Genomic DNA, 22,694 nt, shown 5'->3' on the forward strand with positions numbered 1-22,694 from the left:
ACATGTTAGTAGAGTATATAAAGAATACAGGAGAAGACCTCATTTCAGAGAGACATGGAGGTTTGGTTATGATTAATAGTTGCTTCCTAGAAGAGAGAGTTTAATACCCACAGAGAAGAGTGGGTCTCACACTTGGTCTCAAGTATTCAAGAAGAACTGGTGCAATAATTGTGGATGAGGTGTTTTATAATAGTGATCAAAAACAATCCCACTGACTTCAATATTCTCATTGGTTAAGAAAACTCTCCCCAAATCCATGTGATTATTATCACATCTGAGGAAAAAAATGATAAGTAAAGGTATACAAGGTCAGTACTAAAAATCATTAGCAGTACCCAAAATCATTAGCAGATAGGTGGGAGACAGCAGGACCTAAACACTACAATTTAGAGAGGCAATAAAGTATTAGGGCCACTGGAGTGAATTCCAGGGCTGAAGCAAATATTTAAGGTATTATAGAGCCACTCTCATGGAGGTCCAGTGAATTTACATCACAATGGTACACAACACCTCACTCAATTCTGTCCCCAATCCAATCCATGGGATTAATTCTGGAGAAACTGAGAGCTATAGATAGTCAAACAATTTTACATTGTGGAAATCTTTAACGAAGAGTAGTGTCACTGATCATTTTAGTAGATAACCTGCTAAAAGAAAGATAACATGTCTTCTGTAATTTATTCCTTCTTTCAGCAAACATTTGAGTATAGAAGGAAATCATGCCTGACTAATCCATTAAAGTAGAGAAACAAAAGTGAATGCAGTTAAGACAAGGAAGAAAAAAATTTAATGGACTCTCCAGAGGGAACTGATTTAAGGACAAGAAACAAAAGGACAAGAAATAAATAGGCATTTTTCTGGATGGAGAAGTGTTAACAATGGGGTTTCCCAAAGATTTGTATGGTGTTACTCAATATATGGAATAGATACATGCCTAGAAATTTGCCCTGCTAGGTCTATTTCAATATAAGAAATCTCATTTTCTCACTTACTATGAGTAATGCTACTTTTTATTCCCTAATGTAATTTTCAAGCCACCTCTTTTATGTTTATGTATATTACATAAAGTGATGATTCCTAGAAAATATTTATAATCATGGTGAAATTCACACACACAAAACAAGTCAAAAATAAATCTGTCAGTAGTTTTATTTTATTTTTTAAAGATTTTATTTATTTATTAATGAGAGACACAGAGAGAGAGAGGCAGAGACACAGGCAGAGGGAGAAGCAGGCTCCATGCAGGGAGCCCAATGTGGGACTCGATCCCAGGACTCCAGGATCATGCCCTGGGCCGAAGGCAGGTGTCAAACCGCTGAGCTACCCAGGGATTCCCCTATTTGTCAGTAGTTTTAAAGATCAAAAGAGATAAAAGCAGTGGTGAAAAGTGAACAGGAAATCATATCAGATAGCACAGCACTTTTGTACAAAATTTTATAATTTACAGAGGACTTTTATATGCATTATAATGTCTGTAAAATGCTAGTACAACTCTGATACCTAATAAGTATAAAAGTTAAAAAAATAATAGTAACAAGTTTAAGCTTCATACTTACTAACAATCAGGAGGGTAAAGCAACTAACCAAAGGTCTCATAATAATTTTTTTTTAAAGTCTCATAATTAGTGGGAAAGTAGACCAAGACATAGGACAGATCCGATGTTCTTTCTCACACCACTGAAAACTAACATCCTTAACTCTAATTTCTCCATTTACCTCCATGTTATATCCCATCCAGTTTTCCTCTCTGTAGCTCTTTCTTCACTCTAAACCACTCTTCCTCTAAACCAGTGGTTCTCAACTGAGGCTGATTTTGGCCACCAGGGGACATCTGGCAATGTCTGGAGACACTGAGGATCATAAGCTCCATATATGAGTCACTTCCACAGAGGCTCACCTGAGGAGAGGGTTCCTAAATGAGCTGCTGTGGAGGTGAACGTGTTTTTCCTATCTTCATCAAGCAGATTTGGGGGATCATCAAATTCTAATCAACATTTTCAATACATAAAGAAAGGGTAATGACTGAGGACCTGGTCAGGTATCTTAAATGGAGTGGTGAGCAGTGCACAGTTCAGATCAGGAGCCTGGAGGAAGTCTGTTCTGTATGTTTCTAGATGTTCAGGGCAATAAGTGATGACTAATGCCAGTTGTCAAGACAGAAAGAGCTCCAGGGCAAGTCAGAGAGCTACTGTAGCTTGATAGAAATATCCTGTAAGAACACCTCCTTGCCTTTGTTCTAATTTTCAGCTCACCAATCAACATTCTTATCTATAGTCTCTTGAGTAATTCAGCTATCAGGTGGGAATGCCCCCAAGCAAATGAACAAAATCTATGATGCCAGATATATCTGACACTATAAATTAATAAATTGCCATGCTAGTTAATAAATCAGCTGCTTCTGAGTTTGGTTTTTGTGAATGTTGTTAGTAGAAGGAAACAAATGGAGATACAATAAAAGATAAGTTTAATCAGAAGTTTTCTGCCCAAGTCTACGATACATTGTTGAAGTTGGAGGGGGAGGTGCAGAATTTCCAAAAGCTGCAGGCCTGCATGAATAGCATCATCTCATTTTTTAAGGAAAAAAAGTAGTGTGATATGTGTATTATATACATATGCATGCAGAAATTATCTGTATAAATACAAGAAAATGTCAGAAAAAATATGCCCAAAACCATTGATGCCAGGTATCTCAAAGAGGTGAAATTAGGAGCAAGAGGCATGAATTTTTACTTTTAGCCTCATAGAGTTTTCAAAAATTGGGATTATGGATGGTTTTTTTAACTTCTTATATGTCTTCGGTGTTTTTCTATAAAGCTGTTTAAAAACAAAGAAGCAGCTCTTAAAATATCTAGTCACAAATACATCTCTTATTTTATGGTCTTACAGAGATGCCTTTATGCCACAAAATGCATTTCTAGGAAGTCAGAATTTAAATCATACTGAAAATGAACTACAATAGTGGCTCCTTACTAAAAGGATCAAATAGAAAACTGGAGTCCCTCTCCTCTGCAATTTCACTTACTTAAAAAAAAAAACAACATTCTCTTTTTCTCTTATACTGCCTTAATATTATTAGATTGTTAATCCATGTCCAACTTCCTTACTTATTATAAAGAGTATTACTCAAAACATGGTAAATCCAAATTATGGATTATTATGCACCTACTAAAAATAAGGAAGTAGATATAGATATTGAAAGGTATGTTATACACTGTTAAGTGAAGCAAGTTACAGAACAATATGTACAGAGTAATTCTACTTACTTTTTTTTTTAAGGTTTTATTTATTTATTTATGAAAGACACAGAGAGAGAGAGGCAGAGATACAACACAGGCAGAGTTCGGAGAAGCAGGCTCCATGCAGGGAGCCCGATGTGGGACTTGACCCCAGGACTCCAGGATCACGCCCTGGGCCAAAGGCAGGCGCTAAACCACTGAACCACCCAGGAGTCCCTCCACTTACTTTAAAAACAAATGTATATGCATACATAAACACAGAAGAATGTTTGAAAATGCATTGAGGAAGGACATAAATCAAACTGCTGAAAGTGGTTATCATGGAGAGGGGAATGAACTTGGGGTTGGGGGGTACTTTTACTTTTTACTATATACCTGTTTTTATTGTCTGCCAGTTTACAGTGATAAGGAGTCTTTTTAATTATTTTAAATTTTTTATTCTTTATTTGTTTATTTTAAACAGGCTCCACACTCAGCATGAGGCTTGAACTCACAACCCTGAGATCAAGAGTCACATGTTCTGCCAAATGAGCCAGACAGGTGCCCCTAATTATTTTTTATTTTAAAATATTAAAACTGGGAATAAAGATCATCACTGCATCTTTTTTCATTTCCCTTAGTTTGAATTTACCATTTTTAATTGCTCACCTTCACCCAACAGATTTCAAACCCACCAGTATTCTCCTGATTTTCTTTAATTTATCTAAAATCTACCATCTTAATAAAACATTTTGTCTATTCTCTTTGACTAGGAATAGCAGTTGCCCCTGAAACATTCTGCTTCTTCTCTGTAATAAAATGCTAATATAGTTCAAATCTAAAAGGGTATTTCCCAAGGCAGAGTCTGTGAAATATTAATCTTTGAAGATGTTCCAGAAAAGTAAGCTTGGAAATTTTGCATAAACATCACTTCTTAAAGACTGACAAGAGCACTTCCTGAGTTAATTTAAACACACACATACACACACACACCCTTAACATGCAGTCAGAGAAAGAGAGAGAGAATCTTAAGCAGACTCCACGCCCAGCATGGAGCCCAACCTGGAGTTCAATCTCACCACCCTGAGATCATGACCTGAGCCAAAATCAAGAGTCCAGCACACTTAACCAACTGAGCCACCCAGGTGCCCCAATTTTTAAAAGAGAGTATAGTAGGGGATAAAGTTAAAAAGGTAAATAGATTGGGAGGAGTTCAATCTAGCCTTTAAGAGTAGTATGATGCTACAATTTTTAACATTCAATTTACTGGGGGCGCTTGGGTGGCTCAGTCAATTGGGCATCTGCTTTCAGCTCAGGTTCTGATCTCCTGGGATCGAGCCCCACGTGGAGCTTCTCGTTCACAGGGAGCCTGCTTCTCCTTCTCCCTCTGTTGCTCCTCCTACATATTCTCTCCCTCATGCATTCTCTCTCTCTCTCAAATAAACAAAATCTTTGAAAAGAAATAAAATTCAATTTACTGATTTAATTTTTAGAATGGATAATACATTCATGTACTTCTTTTTTTTTTTTTTTAAAGATTTTATTTATTTATTCATGAAAGAGAGAGAGAGAGAGGCAGAGGGAGAAGCAGGCTCCATGCAGGGAGCCCAGTGTAGGACTCGATCCCTGATTTTCAGGATCACAGCCTAAGCCAAAGGCAGGCGCCAAACCACTGAGCCACCCAAGGATCCCCTATTCATGTACTTCTAAAAGAAAACAACAAATTATATGGAGGTAACAGTTAAAAGTCTTGTTCCTAGGGCACTGTTGGTGGTTCAGATGGTTAAGAGCCCAACTTTTGATTTCAGCTCAGGTCATGATCTCAGTGTTATGGGATTGAGCCCCATGTCACACTCTGTGCTCAGTGAGGAGTCTGCTTGAGATTCTCTCACTCCTTCCTCTGTGCCCCCTCCCCATTCTCTCTGTCAAATAAATAAATCTTTAAATAAATATTTTTTATTTATTTGAGAGATAGAGTATGAGTGAGACAGAGAACACAAGCGGGGTGAGGGACAGAGGTAGCAGCAGACTCCCTGCTGAGCAGGGAGCCCAACGTGGGGCTCAATCCCAGGACTCCAGGATTATTAGCTGAAGCAGACGCCCAACAGAGTAAACCACCCAGGCGCTCTATGAATAAATCTTAAAAAAAAAAAAAAAAAAAAAAGTCTTGTTCCATTTCCTGTATCCCTCCCACCCATGCTCCCTTACCCCTGCCCTGGTTAATCAGTTTTCAGTTTCCTATCTATTCTCCAGAGTTATAGGAGGGTTTTAAGCAGAAGAGTGACCAGTTTGCCTCTAAAAAATCATTTTGGCGACAGTGTGGAAGATAAACTGATGAGGAACAAACATTAGGAAGTGTTTAAGTAGCCTAGAAGAGAGATGAAGTGAGGTGGCTTTGACTAAAGTTATGAGCAAAGGGATGGAAGGCCTCCAGCAGATGTGAGAGAGATTTAGGAGATAAAATCAGTAGAAATAAGAGTTTAGTTAGATGTGTGTGTGGTGGAGGGAGTTAGGTAAAGAAGAAGATAATCTCTAAGATAAACAGGTGACTTCCACATTTCTGGTTTCTATAAGTGGATGGAAGGCAGAGCCATTCACTGAGACTGGAATGGCAAAAGAGGAATAGGTAAGGTGCTCTGAGCTCCATTTTAAAGATACTATGTTTACGAGTGCCTGGCTGGGGGGAATCCCTGGGAGGCTCACAGCGGTTTAACGGTTTAACGCCTACCTTCGGCCCAGAGTGTGATCCTCAAGTTCACATCAGGCTCCCTGCATGGAGCCTGCTTCTCCCTCTGCTGTGTCTCTAAATAAATAAAATCTTAAAAAAAATAAAATAAAATAAAAAAAGGAGTGCCTGGCTGGCTCAGTTGGTAGAGCATGTGAACTCTTGATCTCAGTGTTGTGAGTTGAAGCCCCACATGGGGGATAAAGTTTACTTTTAAAAAATTAAAAAATTAATACACACACACACACACACACACACACACACACACACACTGTGTTTGAAATATCTTTGAGGTACCCAAGGGGAGACACCAAGTAGGCAGCTAGATTTATGGATTTGGAGCAAAGGGGAAAGGTCTGAGCTCTATAAATCAGCCACTAAAGCTATAGATATAAATCTGATAATTCAGTAGTTCAGCGGAAAGAGGAGAAGGCTTAGAATTGGGCATGGAGGAACTCCAACACTCAAGGACACAGGAAAGGAGTATAGGCCTGAAAAGAAGACCAAGAATGCCAGAAAGGTAGAAAGAAAATTGGAAAAACAAAGTGTAAGGAGAATTAACAGAAAAAAGCACTTCAAGAAAAAGGGAGTGGTGGGACACAAGGATGGCTCAGTCAGTTAACCAACCAACTTGTGATTTTTTGGCTCAGGTCATGATTTCAGGGTCATGATCTCAGGGTTGTGAGACTAAGCCCTGCATCAGGGGTTTAAGATTCTCTCTTCCTCTCCCTCTTCCCCTCTGTCTCTCTCTAAAACAAAACAAAAAACAAGGGAGTAGTCAATAGTGTTAAATCCTCCTTTATATTTAAGATGATGCTCTAAAAAAAAAAAAGTCTATTGCATTTAGTTTTTTGCAAACTTGTGGCAACTGTTTCATCATAATAATCAGGACAAAAGCACAAGTGGAGCTGGCTGAATGCTGAGTGAGCAATAAGGAAAAGGAGATGACAAATAGACAATTCTTTTGAGAAATTTGCTTTTGAAGGAAAGGGATAAGACCTGGTAGTGCTAGTGATGATTAAGACTTGTGGTTATTTGTTTAAAAAGAGAAGAGTTGCACTTATTTAAAAGCTAATTGGAAATCTCAGGGATCCCAAATAGCCAAAACAATTTTTAAAAAGAATAAAGTTAGAGGACTCACATTACCTGATTTCAAAACATATTATAAAGCCACAGTAATCTAAATAGTGTGATTCTGCCATAGAGACAGACCTATAGACCATGGAACAGAACAGAGAGCAAAGAAATAAACCCTCACAAACATGGTCAAAGTGATCTTCAACAAGACAGCTGAGACCATTCAAGGGGAAGGGATAGTCAGTTTAACAAATGGTGTGGGAATAACTAGATATCCACATGCAAAAAGAACAAAGGTGGACTCTTACACTATAAACAAAAATACCAAAATGGATTAAAGATCTACACTTAGACACAAAAGTATAAAATTCCTAGAAGAAACCACAGGGAAACAGCTTCATGACATTGGATTTGACAAAGATTTCTTGAATATAATACCAAAAGCAAAGACAACAAAAGCAAAAATAGGCAAATGGAACTACATCAAACTTTAAGATTTTAGTGTATCAAACAACATAATCAAAAGAGTAAAAAGGCAATCCACACAATGGGAGAAAATATTTGCAAATCATACATCTGATAAGGGGTTAACATCCAGAAGAAATTTTTTTAAAGTCCTATAAATCAATAACAAAAAATCTGATAACCCTTAAAAAAAAAAAAAAAAGCAAAACACTTGAATAGGCATTTCTCCAAAGATATGGCCAACAAAGCAAAGGAAATGATGTTCAACATCATTCATCATTAGAGAAATGCAAATCAAAACCACAATGAGATATCACCTCGGACCCATTAGGATAGCCACTATAAAACAAACAAACAAACAAAAATAAATAAATAAATAAAACAAGTGCTAGTGAGGATGTAGAGAAATTGAAACCCTGTATACTATGGCTAGGATTGTAAAATGGTACAATTACTATGGAAGACAGTATGGGGTTTCCACAAAAAACTAAAAATAGAACAATCATCTGATTCAACAATCCAACTTTGGTCACATATCCAAAAGGAGTGAAAGCAAGATCTTAAGAGAGATATTTTTACCCCATGTTCATAGCAGCATTATTCACAGTATTCAGGAGAAGGAAGCTACCCAAATGTCCAACAATGGACAAATAGATAAACAAAATGTGGTCTTAAAAAGGAAGGAATTCCTGTCACATGCCACAACATAGAGGAACCATGAGGATATTATGCTGAGTAAAAAAAGCCAGTCACTGAAAGACAAATACTGCATGATTCTACTTATATGAGGTATCTAAAATCATCAAACTCACAGAGGCAGAGTAGAATGGTGGTTGCCAGAGGCTGAGAGGAGGGGTAAAGGGGATTTGTTGTTTAAGGGATATTAGAGTTTCTCAGGGTGAAAAAGTTTTCAAGATTTGTTTCACAACAGTATGAATATATTTAATATTAATGAGCTATATACTTAAAAATGGTTAAGATGGCAAATTTTATGTTATGTTTTAACACAATAAAAATATTTTTAATTAAAAAAAATGAAGTTGATTCGAAATATCCAGTTGACAGTAAGTTAAAACATAGGTCTGTGCCAGAAACTAAACACTCTCTATATATGTTAACTTACTTACTTCTTATAATAAGCATAAGTTTTTATCTTCACTTTATAGTTAAATAACCTCTGGCACAGAGAGGTGAAGTAGCTTCCCAAGGTCACACAGTTAGTAAAGCCAGTATTTGATACCAGGAAGAATAAAGCAGTTTGTGCTTTCCACTATTATGCTACACATAAAAGAAATGACAATCATGTGGAATGCTGAGAAGGCCAGAGGGCGTGGGATCCAAAGTCTAGGCCAAGGGCTCTCAAACTTTCTCAGTTCACGGCACCCTACAAGTCTCAGGAATCTTACGGTGCACCTAGGCCAAATGTAACTGCAGTTCCATTGAATAAATAGATCCCAACAGCTTAATAAGTATGAATGTCCCAACAACTTAGTAGCCATTTGAAAACATAATAACAGACATTGAAAAAAAATAATTCCAAATAACTACAATTACTTACCAATAGGATGTGTGAACTAATGGAAGTTGGGCCCTATACAACTTCTCAAACCTTGAAATCAGATTGGACACCCTCCTACTTGCTCCTGTTCTTTGTATCTACTTTTTATCACAGCAAATCCTGAAAAGCCAGCTTCATAGAGCTATGACATCCTTAAAAGAAATATAGTGTAAGCTCATGCTGAAACCCTATATTACCTACAGCTACTCGTTTGTGTGGTATCTGACAGAAATCTTGTGTTTTTCTTGAAATTTTTAAATATCCTGCAGGACTCCTGTGAATTCACTGCAGTCCCCAGGATGCCTAACTGCAGAGTTTGAGAGCTGTAGATCTAGGTCAAAGTCATAGAAGCAGAGAGACTGGGCCTCAGGCAGGAGTAGGGTCTGTTATGGCAGAAGGATGCATACAGATATAAGGAGTTTTACTTATTTAGCATGCGGTGGCAACTGCGATCTCACAATTCAACCTAGGCTTCTACTTAGACCAAGGAGACAACCAAATGACAGGTATTTCACTGTGAAGAGCTACTGTGAATATTTTATATATAACACCATTTTATAAGCAGCATAGATATAACTACTTTTCATTTCATAATCATTTAAGTAGTATATCTACTTAATATGAATATACAGTTGTTAGGTTCTCAAATCCAACCTTAGATGCCTGGTTTATAAATGAACTTTTAAACTAATTGGTATATTCCGATTTGTACATCCAATATAAAGTTCTAAATTTGAAACATTTTAGGCATTTGTATAAAATCCCAGTATAAGTATAAATGTAATGCATTAAATGTCTTCTCATTTGTTAGTTACGGTAGTAAAACTACTTTCCCTTTAAAAAGTTGATAAATGTTTGGTATTTCTACATTTCTATTTTGTTAAATATGAAAATCAACGAGACAGATTATTCAGATTTTGAACTCATTTAGCTTTATATATATTTACTATTAACTACAACTGAATATATGAGGGAAATTCATAGTCCTGAACTAGCTCCCATTGGAGCAAAATACCTTGAGGCTTCCAAAACATTATTAGACATGAATGCCAAGGGCGGAGGCAGGGAAATTACAAGTTTCTTTAAAGAAATGCTTTAAAATGAAAAAAATTAATAAAAGAAGAAAGAATCACTTATGAAAAGAACAGGAAGGAAATGTTAATTGATGATACAAAGATGCATTATTATAAGATTGAAAATTTTCTGTGTCATAACCATGTTCCAAAACTGGGTTCACATCTTACTGTATTTTTAAGAATAAATATTTACTGTATCAGTGAATTGTCATAGATCATCAAACTTTGGATTGAGGTAATCAAGATACAATGTAAATTTTCTGTTTTTCCTGGAAAAGAATTAAATTTTTGCCTAAAAAAAAAAGAGTACTTATTAAGGCATGATATTAAATTGGCTGGCTGAACATTAAGATTACTCAGGCACAATGTTGTATATGTGCAAATATAGAGATACATGTTCTGATTTTTAATGTAAATCTTTGTGGGTATAATGGTCACGGACATGCAGCACTCAGAGCTCCTTCAGGAGGAATGGAGGCTGGGAACGGTGTCATAGGTGACTGACAAAAGCTACACTTTCTCTGGTGGCCACCAGCCAATATCTGAGCATGGTTGTGTGCTAGCTCAACAGGGGGCTCCTCTAATGAGCAACTTTGGCTCAGGGACTCCCCATTTAGCCTGGCTGAAACTTTCCTAGCACCATTCTGCAGCCCGAGGCCCCTTCGGCCCAATCTTCTTTCATTGCTTCTCCCTTCACAGAGTTCAGACCAGCATCTCAGTCAAAAGGCCCTTCCCACCTACTTTACTCCCTTCCCCCTTCATCTTTCACATCCCCCCCCATAATCTCCTGCATTCCTAGTACATCTTCTATTTAACCTTTATTTATTTTTTTAAGTGATATCCATAAAGAGATCATGCCCAGCATGAGGCTTAAACTCGTGACCCCAAGATCAAGAATCACACGCTCTATTGACTGGAGCCAGCCAGGCACTCCCCAGTATAGCAGCTTGACATCTGCTTCTTAGAAGCACTCTGGGCATGTTTAAAAAAGATTTCAGTTAAAGGAATACAGGTATAAATTGTTAAAATATTGAAGAATACCTAGAATTAAAACAACTGTTCACTGTTAATCCTGCCACAACCTCTCATCTCACTTGCAAATGAGACCATTTTTAACTCTTACGGTAGCACCTTCTGGTTCTATGCCCACATTTCTAAGCATGTTTTGTCACTTAGGATTGCATTCAGGTGCATGTAACAGAAACAAACAAACAAAAAAAGGAAATAATTACTTACTAGAACGGGTTTGGTTTTCTTCACAGAACCAGAAATCTGCAGTTAGGCAGTCCATGACAGATAAGACAGGTCCATGATATCACCAGGTACCAGGCACCTACTTTCTATTCCCTCCCTCTTATTAAGTGGCTTCCTGTGAACATTACTCAGTAATTAATTCTCCCTTTTCCATGCATCAGTTATTCCTCTCTCTATTGGATCATTCCCATTAGCATACCAACAAAAATAGATGTTATTTTTCCTATCTAAAAAAGAAGTAAAAACTTTTGACTCCACTTCTCCTTCAAGCTCCTGACCTATTTCTCCATTTTCTTTTGTAACATAACCCCTTCTTATGCTGTTAATTCCTAATTTCTCTACTCCCACTTTCTCTTAAATATATTCTGACCAGGTTCCTGTCCACACCATCTACTGAAATTGCTTTTACCAAGTCACTGATGATCTCCGTGCTATTCCATCCAATGGTCCATCTCAGGCATCTTGCTACTGGCTTCTTATGTTAACAGTAATACTTCACTTTCTTCTTGAAACCTGGTTTCCAGGATAAACACTACCTCCAGTGTGCTCTGGCTATTCTTTAGTCTTCTTGCTCTATCTCTCCCTTTCTCTATCTCCAATCCCCAAATGCCGGAGGATTCCAGGACTCAGCGCTTTAGCTTCCTCTAGTTCTGTATCTACACTCACTCCCTTGGTGATCTTCATCAATCTCTTGGCTTTAATATCCTCTGTGTGGCTGCCTCCCAAATTTATCTCTCCAGTCCAGACTTTTCTCTCAACTATTTGACTTCTCCACTTGAATATCTAATGGCCTTTCAAACACTGATGTCCAAAAATGTCACTTCTAAAAAAAAAAAAGTCACTTCTGAGTCTTCCCCATTTCAGTAAATGGCAATTCCATTCTTATAGCTGTACAGAAATTTTTTCTGTCTACCACATTTGATTCATCAGCAAATTCTGATGGCTCAAAACTCAAAATATACCCCAAATCTGGACACTTCGCACTGCTCAACCACTACCATCCAGTCAAGGCCACCATTATTCACCTGGACCATAACAACAACCCTCCAACCCATCTCCCTGATCTCATCTTCGTTCTCTTCAATTTGTTCCTATCATAATACTCAATTGAAAAGTGAACTAGAACAAGTTACTCCTCTGCTCAAAACTTTTCAAGGGTCTTCCACCTCGCTTGGAATAAAAGCCAAGTCCTATCAAAGGCCTAGAAAGTCCTATATAACTAGTGTCTACTTTCCTCTCTGATTTCAATTCCTGCTACTCTTGCTCATTCCACTCTAGTCACATTGACTCTTTCCTGTTCTTCAAACGTGTCAGGCATACTCCCATCTCAGGCCTTTTGTATCTGCTATTCCCTCTACTTGGAACCCTCTCCTCAAGATATCTTCCATTGCTAACTCCTTCATGTCTTAATCACGTGATATTTCAGTAAGGCCTTTACTGGTCAGGCCCATCATGTACCCCCCCTCCACACACACACACATAACTCCCTATCTTTCCTGCTTTTCTTTTCTTTTTTTTTTTTTTTAAGATTTTATTTATTTATTCATGGAAGACACCGAGAGAGAGAGAGAGAGAGAGGCAGAGACACAGGCAGAGGGAGAAGCAGGCTTCTTGCAAGGAGCCTGATACGGGACTCGATCCTGTGTCTCCAGAATCACATCCTGGGCTGAAGGCGGTGCTAAACCGCTGAGCCACCCAGGCTGCCCCCTTGCTTTGCTTTTCTTTAACGGTTTTCATTTTCTTACATACTCTAAATTTCACTTATCAACATTTTCAAGGATATCTCCCAATTGAAATGTAAACCACAGGAGAACAGGAATATTGGTCATTTTTGTCTATTTGTTCACTGGTATCCCCAGCATTGAGAATATTATCTGGCATATAGTAGACATGAAATATATATATGCCTCGAGTGAAAAAATGGTCAAAGGCAGGCCTCTGCCCCTCAGGCATATCTCAGATCCAGACTAGAGGAAAGCAAAAAGCAGAAACTAAAAAGGCACATCCAGGTGAGTCTGGTTCCTTTAATAAGCTTTCTTGTAAGTCCTACCAGTGACTTGTGGCCAGAGCTACTTCATTTGGCCACCTCTAGCTTCATAAGGGAACAGGGTAACTGGTCACATTGCCACTGGGAACGTCAGGGTCTGTTCATAAAGAAAAATGGATATTGAGCAAGCAACTAGCAATGTCTTCCATATGTTATTTCTTTATTACTTATTGATTTTCTATTATCATGAATCAATATTTTTCTTATATCATTTATCTTATATTATTTTTTTAAGTTCTACTATATCAGATATTAGATTTATCAGTTCCTTTCCTTCACTTCCTCCAACATTCCTAGCAGAACCTTCTGTCTCTTGCCCCGATTTGGACTAGTTGCTTTCTACGCCTAAGGCATAGTTATCATCCTAAGATTTCTCTTCACTTCTTTCTTATGTAAGAGCTTCCATTTTCTGAATCCTAAAAAAATCTTGTTTCTTGGTTTATTCTATTGCTTTAGGGTAGCACATCTTCCAATAACTTCCTGAGAAAAGTGCCTGACAGGTAAATTTTTTTGAGAGCTAACAAGTCTGAAAATGTCCCTGCTTGAGTAACAATTTAGAATTCTACATATAGAATTCTAGGCTAAAAATCACTTCCCTTCAGAATTGTGAAGGGATCACTGTCTTCTCTTTGTTTTGCTATTGGGAAGTCTGACTCCCATTCCTCTGTATGTGTCTTATTTTCTTTTCTACTCTGAAAGCTTTTTGGATCTTCTATCTTTTGGTTTTCTAAAATTCACAAGACAAGCCTTTGTATTGATCTTTTTTCAGTCATGTTTTCTTTTTTTTTCCACACTAGAAAACAAGTACCCTCCAGTTCTGGGAATTTTTCTTTTATTATTTTTTTGTTTCTCCCTCTTGTTTCCTATTACTTTTTAGATATTAACCCTCTGACCTAATACTCTAATTTCTTTATCTCCTATTGCCTATTGTTTACTAATATGTCCTTTTGTCATTCTGTTCTGCAATACAGGGATATTTCAACTTTCTCTTTCAATTCTTCTATTAATTTTTCTATTTATGCTGTCATGCTTTTAATTCCCAAGAGCCCCTGCCCTTTTCCCAAGTATTCCATTTTTTAAAATAGTTTCTTAGTCTTGTTTCAAAGATGCAACATTTGCTCTTACATCTCTATGGGAATTAATTTTAAATCCCTGAATTTAATTCTGTTTATTGCACTGTTCCTGATTCTTTATCTTTAGTTTTTTAAACTCACACACAGATCTTGGATTTACAGATGGAGAATTTCTTCAAAAGTATCATAACCTCTAGCTTTCTGGTTATATTTTAAAGTATGTTTCTTTAAAATTTGATTGGAAAAAATAAAAAATAAATAAAATTTTAAAAATTAATTGGAAGCTTGTTATGGTAGACTTATTAACTCATAGCTCCACTATAAGGATATTAGTTAGCACATCTACCCTTTCAAAGGAAACTACCAAATATCAGTATCTATCCCCTTTGCTCTGGGTCAACAGGTGGGGGAGGGGTATGATCTATTTTTTTTTTAGAGAAGGATCTCTTGGGCAGCCTGGGTGGCAGAGGTTTAGCACTGCCTTCAGCCCAGGGTGTGATCCTGGAGACCCAGAATCGAGTCCCACATCAGATTCCCTGCATGGAGCCTGTTTTCTCTCTCTCTCTCTCTCTCTTTCTTTCTTTCTCTCTCTCTCTCTCTCTCTCTCTCTCTCATGAATAAATAAATAAAATCTTAAAAAAAAAAAAAAAAGAGAAGGATCCCTTAAACAGGTTATACAGAGCCATATACCTCATGCCAGAGAGGGGAAAGCTGGGGAAAAGCTCACCATTCCAGATACAGACTCTCACTTATTCCCCTTATTCTCAGTCTAGCCACCTCCCTTCTACTGTGTTTTGTGTTTAGGATCATCAAGTCTAGAAACCCTCTGGGTTGGTGTTTTCAGAAAATAATTATCCTATTTCATTTGTTCTTTATACAAACTTCCTCTAGTTTTCCTGTTTTATCCTACATCTTATGCCAGACTAATCTCTATGCCTTCTATCTAAACTCTTACTATCTTTTCACTAAACTTTACTATCTTTTTACTTGGTATTCTACAACTTAGTACTCATTAGTGTCTTAGTGATTTTGTGTATCTATATTCCTTGACTAGGTTATACTAGGGACTCAGCCCACATTTTACACTTCCTTAGTGCATCCCATAATGGTGGCACTCAATAAATACAGTGTGATAAGTTTTATAGAAGTAATATGCTGTTTCTAATAGTTGTAACTTAAGGTCATGGTTTGTTAATTATGATTTTATGAGAAAAGCAAACTGATTTCCAAACTGATTTCCAATTTGATGAAAGGAAAGATCAGGTAATGATGTATCAATTCTACAACTGAGGAAAGTATGATAAACTGAGTTCCATAAACTCACAATTTATCTGTAACAGGCTTAGAAAAAAAATTTATATTTTTACATAGCATGTCAAGTAATTCATTACAAGAACTAAAAAAGAAAACTATCTCTTCTTGACGTTAAAAAAAAAAAGATTTATTTATTTTAGAAAGAGAAAGTATGAGCAGCGGGAGGGGCAGAGGAAGAGGGAGTGAGAGAATCCTCCGACTTCTCACTGAGTACAGAGCCGGATGCAGGGCTTAATCTCAGGACCCTAAAATCACAACCTGAGCAGAAACCAACAGTCAGCCACTTAATCAACTGTGCCACCCAGGCATTCCACTGGCATTTTAAAATTGTACCTGGAAATGTGGAACTGTTATAGAAAGAAACAGGGGTACAGCTAACATTATCATATACTTTTGTGGTTGACTGTACATATACGATTCAGATTATTTAATCTAAAATCAACAAAAAATAAATAAATAAATAAATAAAATCAACATATGTAAAAAAATATAAATAAATAAAAAAATAAAATAAAATAAATAAATAAATAAAAATAAAATCAACATATGTGAGGTTACATCTATTTTAATAACACTGCTTTTAAATAATTATGCAATAACCTGTAAAATGAATGTGACTTAAAGCACAATAAATTAAGGAATTTAAAAATTCCACCATGGTGGTATACAATTTAATAGTCTCCTAATGCTGAAACTATTATTCCTCTTGTAAAATATTTATAAAATGAGTAGTTTGTAAAAAGGTTTAACAAATTCAAAGTGGAAATTATTAAATACTTTCTTAAAATAATTTTAGGAGAACAAAAAAATATGTGATAGCTACTTTAACTAAAACTCTAAATTATATTTCATACTTTTAATACATTTCAAATTAGGAATAGGCACAGTTTGAGGGCACCTGCATGGCTCAGTGGTTGTGTATCTGCCTTTGGCTCAGGTCGTGATCCCAGGTCCTAAAATCCTGCTTCTCCTTCTGCCTATGTCTCTGCCTCTCTTTCTGTCTCTCTCATGAATAAACAAATAAAATCTTAAGGGAAAAAAAAAAAAGGAAGAGGCACAGTCTGAAAAGGCAACTTTAAAAAACAGTTTTCATACAGAACATATGCACAGGTAAGTTTTGATTTATAAACTTTTGAATTTGCAAGTGGAAGGAATTATTTTTAAATGGTACGATTTATAGTTCATTGGATCAACAACATGAACTAAGTGTTGGTTATGATGACAACTTATAAAAATCTCATTATTCAACAAAGGTAAAAATCCAAGCTCAAAATGTATCTCCTGAAGTATTGGTATTGTCTTGCTAATTCTTAAAAAACTGGACCTTTTGAAGAAATGAGGATCCCTTAAAAAGAAGACAACTAGGAAAAAGTCTGTAAGTCTTAAATCTGCCATTTTGGAGTGTGGGGTAAAAGATTTACATTGGTTAAGGAGTGGCCACAATCAAAGAGTGAGAGTTCAGTTATATTAGCACCAAGGTACTGAGGAACTTTAATTCACTCCCTTTTTTAAGAGTATCTTGTGGTCAGTAGTTGCCATTTTAGGGCTAAATATATGGGGGAAAACCACTAATAGAAATTTAAGCCCATGCTATGTTTGGAGTTACCACACTGGATGGTGCACAATAGGAGGGCCCTTGAGTAGTTGAGGAATACTTAATTTGCAACTAACAAATAAGGTTAAAGAGATCCTTTTAAAAATTTAGCTTGAGCATCGAATTTTTAATTTACTGTAATATTAGAGATTTTTAGGATAACACATATTACACACATATTTATAGAAGACTTAGTTCACTGTATTGTTTAGAAATTGAGAAAATGGATAAATAATGTTAGGAGGTCTCTCATAGGCCTTTAAGATGTGGTTACTAGCACTGAGGAGGGCATTTGATGGGATGAACAGAGTGTTATACTATATGCTGGCAAATCAAACTTCAATTAAAAAAGAGAGAGAGAGAGAAGAAATCCGAGAGGGAGACAAACCATAAGAGAGTTTTAACTTTGGGAAACAAACAGGGTTGCTGAAGGGGAGGTGGGTGGGGGGAACGGAGTAACTAGCTGTTGGTCATTAAGGAAGGCTTGTGATACGATGATCACTGGGTGTTATATGCAACTGATGAATTATTTAAAACTATAATGTAATGATATAATGATGTATTATATGTAATGATGTTTTATATGTTGGCTAATTGATTTTATTTTATTTTTTTTTTAAGATTTTATTTATTTATTCATAGAGACACAGAGAGAGAGAGAGAGAGAGGCAGAGACACAGGCAGAGGGAGAAGCAGGCTCCATGCAGGGAGCCCGATGTGGGACTCGATCCCAGGTCTCCAGGATCACACCCCAGGCTGCAAGCGGTGCTCAACCGCTAAGCCACCAGGGTTGCCTGGCTAATTAATTTTAAATAAAATTTTTTAAAAATAAAAACATGTGGGGGACTAATCAGGATGATCAGGTGGAGGGCAAGTTATCTTATTAAAATAATAATCACATCAAGAATATGCTGGTAGTAAAAGGGCTATTTTAGGAATAATTTATCAATCATACAAATGAAGCACACAAATATGACAGACCGTAAAGAAAGATAAATTTCATCGGAAATATTAAAAGTGATGCTGGTACAACAGCCTGAGAAACCACTATTGTCAGTTTGCTATAAATTATAGAAGTAATTTTATATATATTCTATCATGCAAATTTCTTTTCTCCATTGAATTAATAGTGAAAGACATCCTTTGCCTTATTCTCCCTTCATACAGATACATACAAACTTGCTTAAAAATCAAAAGGTAATAATGTCTATTTAAAAAGGATTGCCTATTGGGATGCTTCACTGCATATTTTAAGATGCCTGACATGTTCCAACTTACCCTGTGTGATGGTAAGGGTGGAGGCCACAAGACAGACCTCTTACTACGGGTAGTAGGCTTGCCCTCCAGTCAAATAATTTCGAGCCTGCTTTTAAGGTGAGTAATGGCATTGAGAAGTACAATCTGAGCTGTACTAAGTTTAAAACTTCCTGGAGCATATTTTGTATTTAAGTTTAATGTTTGATTAAAGCTCTAATGAAAACAAATTATGAATTTTTAAATAATCTCATCCTTTTGAATAGAATCCTAAGTCAAATTTAGAAAGTATTATGGTTCTAAAAATATTAATGCAGCCTTGCAGATAGTCCCTGGAAAAAAATAATTTCTGCCACTTGAGGAAGTAACTAGTTAGTTACCTTTCATGAGTAAAAGCAGACTAGATTAACAAAAACTGAGGAAAAATTAGAGTCCATTAAAATGATAGTCTAAAAAAATAAAAATAAAAATAAAAGGATAGTCTATGTTCCAATATTCAATTATGTTCATAATAACTACAAATTCAATGTATATTTATGGTTAAAGCCATGGGCCTAAACTTCAAACAATAATAGTTAGACCTAAAATAAATCATATTATAAACAAGAATTTAAATTAATATAGGATTAATTTCATAAAACAGTTGTAATTATTAGTTTAATGTAACTTCAATTACATGTATGAGTAGAATATGACTAGTGATTCTTTTAATCACAAACAAGTAAGGCAACTAGTATTTCTTAAGCTTATAAACAAAGCTAAGGCATTTGTCCATTATTTTCTGATCAATGGTCCCTAAATATTATGTCTTATTATTAAATCTAGACCCATTCAACACGTAGCTCATGTTGTCTAGGTCCTAACTGTGCTGTCTAACAGAATTTTCTAAGATGGAAATGTTCTGTATCTATATTGTCCACATGACAACATGTGGCTACTGAGCACTTAAAATGTAGGTAGTGCAACTGAGGAACTGAATTTTTAACTTTATTTAATTAGTTTAAATTTATTTTTAAATAGCCACAGGTGACTGGTGGCTATGGCATTAAACAGCATAACTTAGAGGGTTCAAAGAATATGAGCAAATGTCTTGTTATGTTAGGTCTAACTATAGTCCGCTTGTTGATTTCCATAAGCATGGTATTTACAAATGCTTACTCAAAGTAATATGCCAAAAAACCTTTTGTCCTGTGGTTTTATCTTCACTCGAAAATATGATTAAATCTATTCCAGGAAACATCCAATCAACATTCAAACAAATCTGAACAAAAAATACCATCTGAAAAGACTTTTATTAGCTGACATATTAGCTGATGCTAGTTCATACTGTCAGCACAACTATACTGATTAATGAGGCAGCCTGGTGGCCTCTGTCAATCTGTCTAATGTTGGTTCTAGAATGACTAGAATTCAAACTCTGAAATATCCACTCCTAAAAAGTTTTTGTCCATTATCTATCATAACACAAGAATACCAATTACTGCATAGTTTTCAGCTCCATTGGTTAAACACTGCAAAAGTATGCCAAACCATTTTACCCGACAGACATATTTGTTCTTCCATTTGCTCAGCACACAGTGACTGTTTTGCATCAATTCCTGAAGGAAACAGAAAAAGAGAGAGTGCAGTTGGCTATATACATTGTTGTTATCAGTTAGAGTGCTTCTGATTTGCAAGCACCAAGAAAAAAAAAAAAAAAAGATCAGCATGCCACACAAAGATGCAACTGTTTTGGAACTCCTCACTAGACAAAAGCAAAGCTATCATCACCAGGAGAGCTGATCCTTTATGAAAATTAAAACTGTTGAAAGATGTTTTAAAACAGATTTGTTTGTTGCCATTTTTGAAACTTTTGGAAAGATACCTCCAACTCCTTGAGTGAGTCTCGAAGTTTTTCTGGGCGTCTATTTTTGAGTGTCCACGGATAATCTCGTGCTGGCAAATGAAACATGTATTACAGTTAGTTAAACATGATTTAAAAAGGAAACTCTGCTTAGCAGTGTGCCTTAGGAGGATTAAAATAAAACACCTCCTTAATTGAGAGGAAGTGGGCTTCATTTCCATCATCAAATAACAGCCTTTTGAAAGGCTCTGTCATAGGAACAGGATTTTTACCACAAAACAACCTCGGTGATCATAATTTTATGAGGACAACCGATACGGCTCAGAGAATCCCTGGGAAAGTTTCCTAGTCCTGGAAATCTAGTACCTAATTGTAAATGACCAAACTCTTTACCAGAGAAGTAACTTTTTCATACAAATAATTAAAAGGTTCAATCCAAAAGAAATTCCAAATTCTGTAAGTAACCCTCTCCAACCTGAAAATTCCTGAGTGAATGGATATACCGAGGAAAGAAATAAAACACAAAATATGATGCATAGAATATAAATTTAAAAGTAAGCATCACCTATTAAAACTTTTTTATCTAAAATGATCCTCTTGGGCAGCCTGGGTGGCTCAGCGGTTTAGTGCTGCCTTCAGCCCAGGGCATGATCCTGGGGTCCTGGGATCGAGTTCCACATCAGGCTCCCTGGATGGAGCCTGCTTCTCCCTCTGCCTGTACCTCTGCCTTTCTCTCTCTCTCTCTCTGTGTCTCTCATGAATAAATAAATAAAATCTTTAAAAATGAATAAATAAATAAATAAATAAATAAATAAATAAATAAATAAAATGATCCTCTTTAAAATGTATATGATTCAATAATGATAAGCCTTTCTTTTGTTTTAAATGCCCTTAAATAAAAGATAAAATTATTCAGTAGACTCAATGTTAGCCTAAGACAAACTAAAAATAGTTTTATTAAAAGAACAAAATGTTAAATTCATTATAATGATATCTATTTCATCAAGAAAATGAATTCATTTTTTAATTCTCCTAAAAAATATTTCTAAATAAGAGCTGTATGTATGCATTTATGTTCTGTGTATGTACTCATATAATCATATAATATACAGTATATACAGACATTTAAACTTTACAATAGAATTACTATATATCTTATTTCAGCAAATTAATTTCATTCTATAAACCTAGTGTACGTGTTGAGCATATGTGCAAAGTTTTAAATTTATACTGCAGTTACTAATGCAGCATTTAAAAAAATTAAATGTGAGCTCACCCACTTAAAACAAGGGAACAGGGGATCCCTGGGTGGCGCAGCGGTTTAGCGCCTGCCTTTGGCCCAGGGCGCGATCCTGGAGACCCGGGATCTAGTCCCACATCGGGCTCCCGGCACATGGAGCCTGCTTCTCCCTCTGCCTATGTCTCTGCCTCTCTCTCTCTCTCTCTCTCTCTCTCTCTGTGTGACTATCATAAATAAATAAAAATTTTAAAAAATAAAAATAAATAAATTAATTAATTAAATAAATAAATAAAACAAGGGAACAGGTAGGACTTTCAGCTCTACCTGTATTCCAAATAAAACTTAAATTATATTTAATTTCAAGTCATTAAAACCACCTTTCATTGTAGCTGTATTATATATATATATATATATATATATATATACTTATACACCTGAGAAAAGACTATAAAGAATAAAGTGCTAATAATGCTATTCATTACAAATTTTCTTTTTTAACAAATTTTATTTTCTTTGAATGGGTAAAACATTAACAATTTAGGCATGGCATATAACAAAATGTTATCAGAATTTAAGTCTGATACATTTCTTTTAAATACATAAGTGACATAAATATGGTTCATCAAGAAAGTTTATGTTTACACAGGTATCTCTCTTATCAAAACTGGATAGAGATTTCTTTTTTTTTTAAAGATTTTATTTATTTGATTAATGAGAGACACACAGAGAGGCAGACACAGGCAGAGGGAAAAGCAGGCTCCATGCAAGGAGCCCAATGTGGGACTCGATCCTGGGACTCCGAGATCACACCCTGAGCCAAAGCCAGACGCTCAACCTCTAAGCCACCCACGTGTCCCAAAACTGGATAGAGATTTTAATGGTCTAAATTAGAAATGACTAACAAATGTAATTCTCACTCATGTTTATAGACCTAAACAATGGAAATTTAGAATTATAAG

General features: G+C 36.0%; 1 protein-coding gene across 17 annotated transcripts in view; it reads right to left on the reverse strand.

Annotated features, from left to right (window-relative positions):
* Positions 1-22,694, reverse strand: part of WDPCP (WD repeat containing planar cell polarity effector) — a 429,099-nt gene that overhangs the window by 291,732 nt on the left and 114,673 nt on the right. For 14 of the 17 annotated variants that reach the window (XM_072768570.1, XM_072768566.1, XM_072768568.1 and 11 more), the window contains 2 exons: positions 20,517-20,587; positions 20,134-20,250 (listed from right to left, as the gene is read on the reverse strand). In XM_072768570.1, the coding sequence (XP_072624671.1) occupies positions 20,134-20,250; positions 20,517-20,587 (188 nt within the window). The remainder of the gene's footprint in view (positions 1-20,133; positions 20,251-20,516; positions 20,588-22,694) is intronic. The other 3 variants (XM_072768572.1, XM_072768563.1, XM_072768573.1) reach the window with 1 other exon arrangement.

Source organism: Canis lupus, chromosome 11 (genome assembly GCF_048164855.1).
Source record: "Canis lupus baileyi chromosome 11, mCanLup2.hap1, whole genome shotgun sequence".
NCBI lineage: Eukaryota > Metazoa > Chordata > Mammalia > Carnivora > Canidae > Canis > Canis lupus.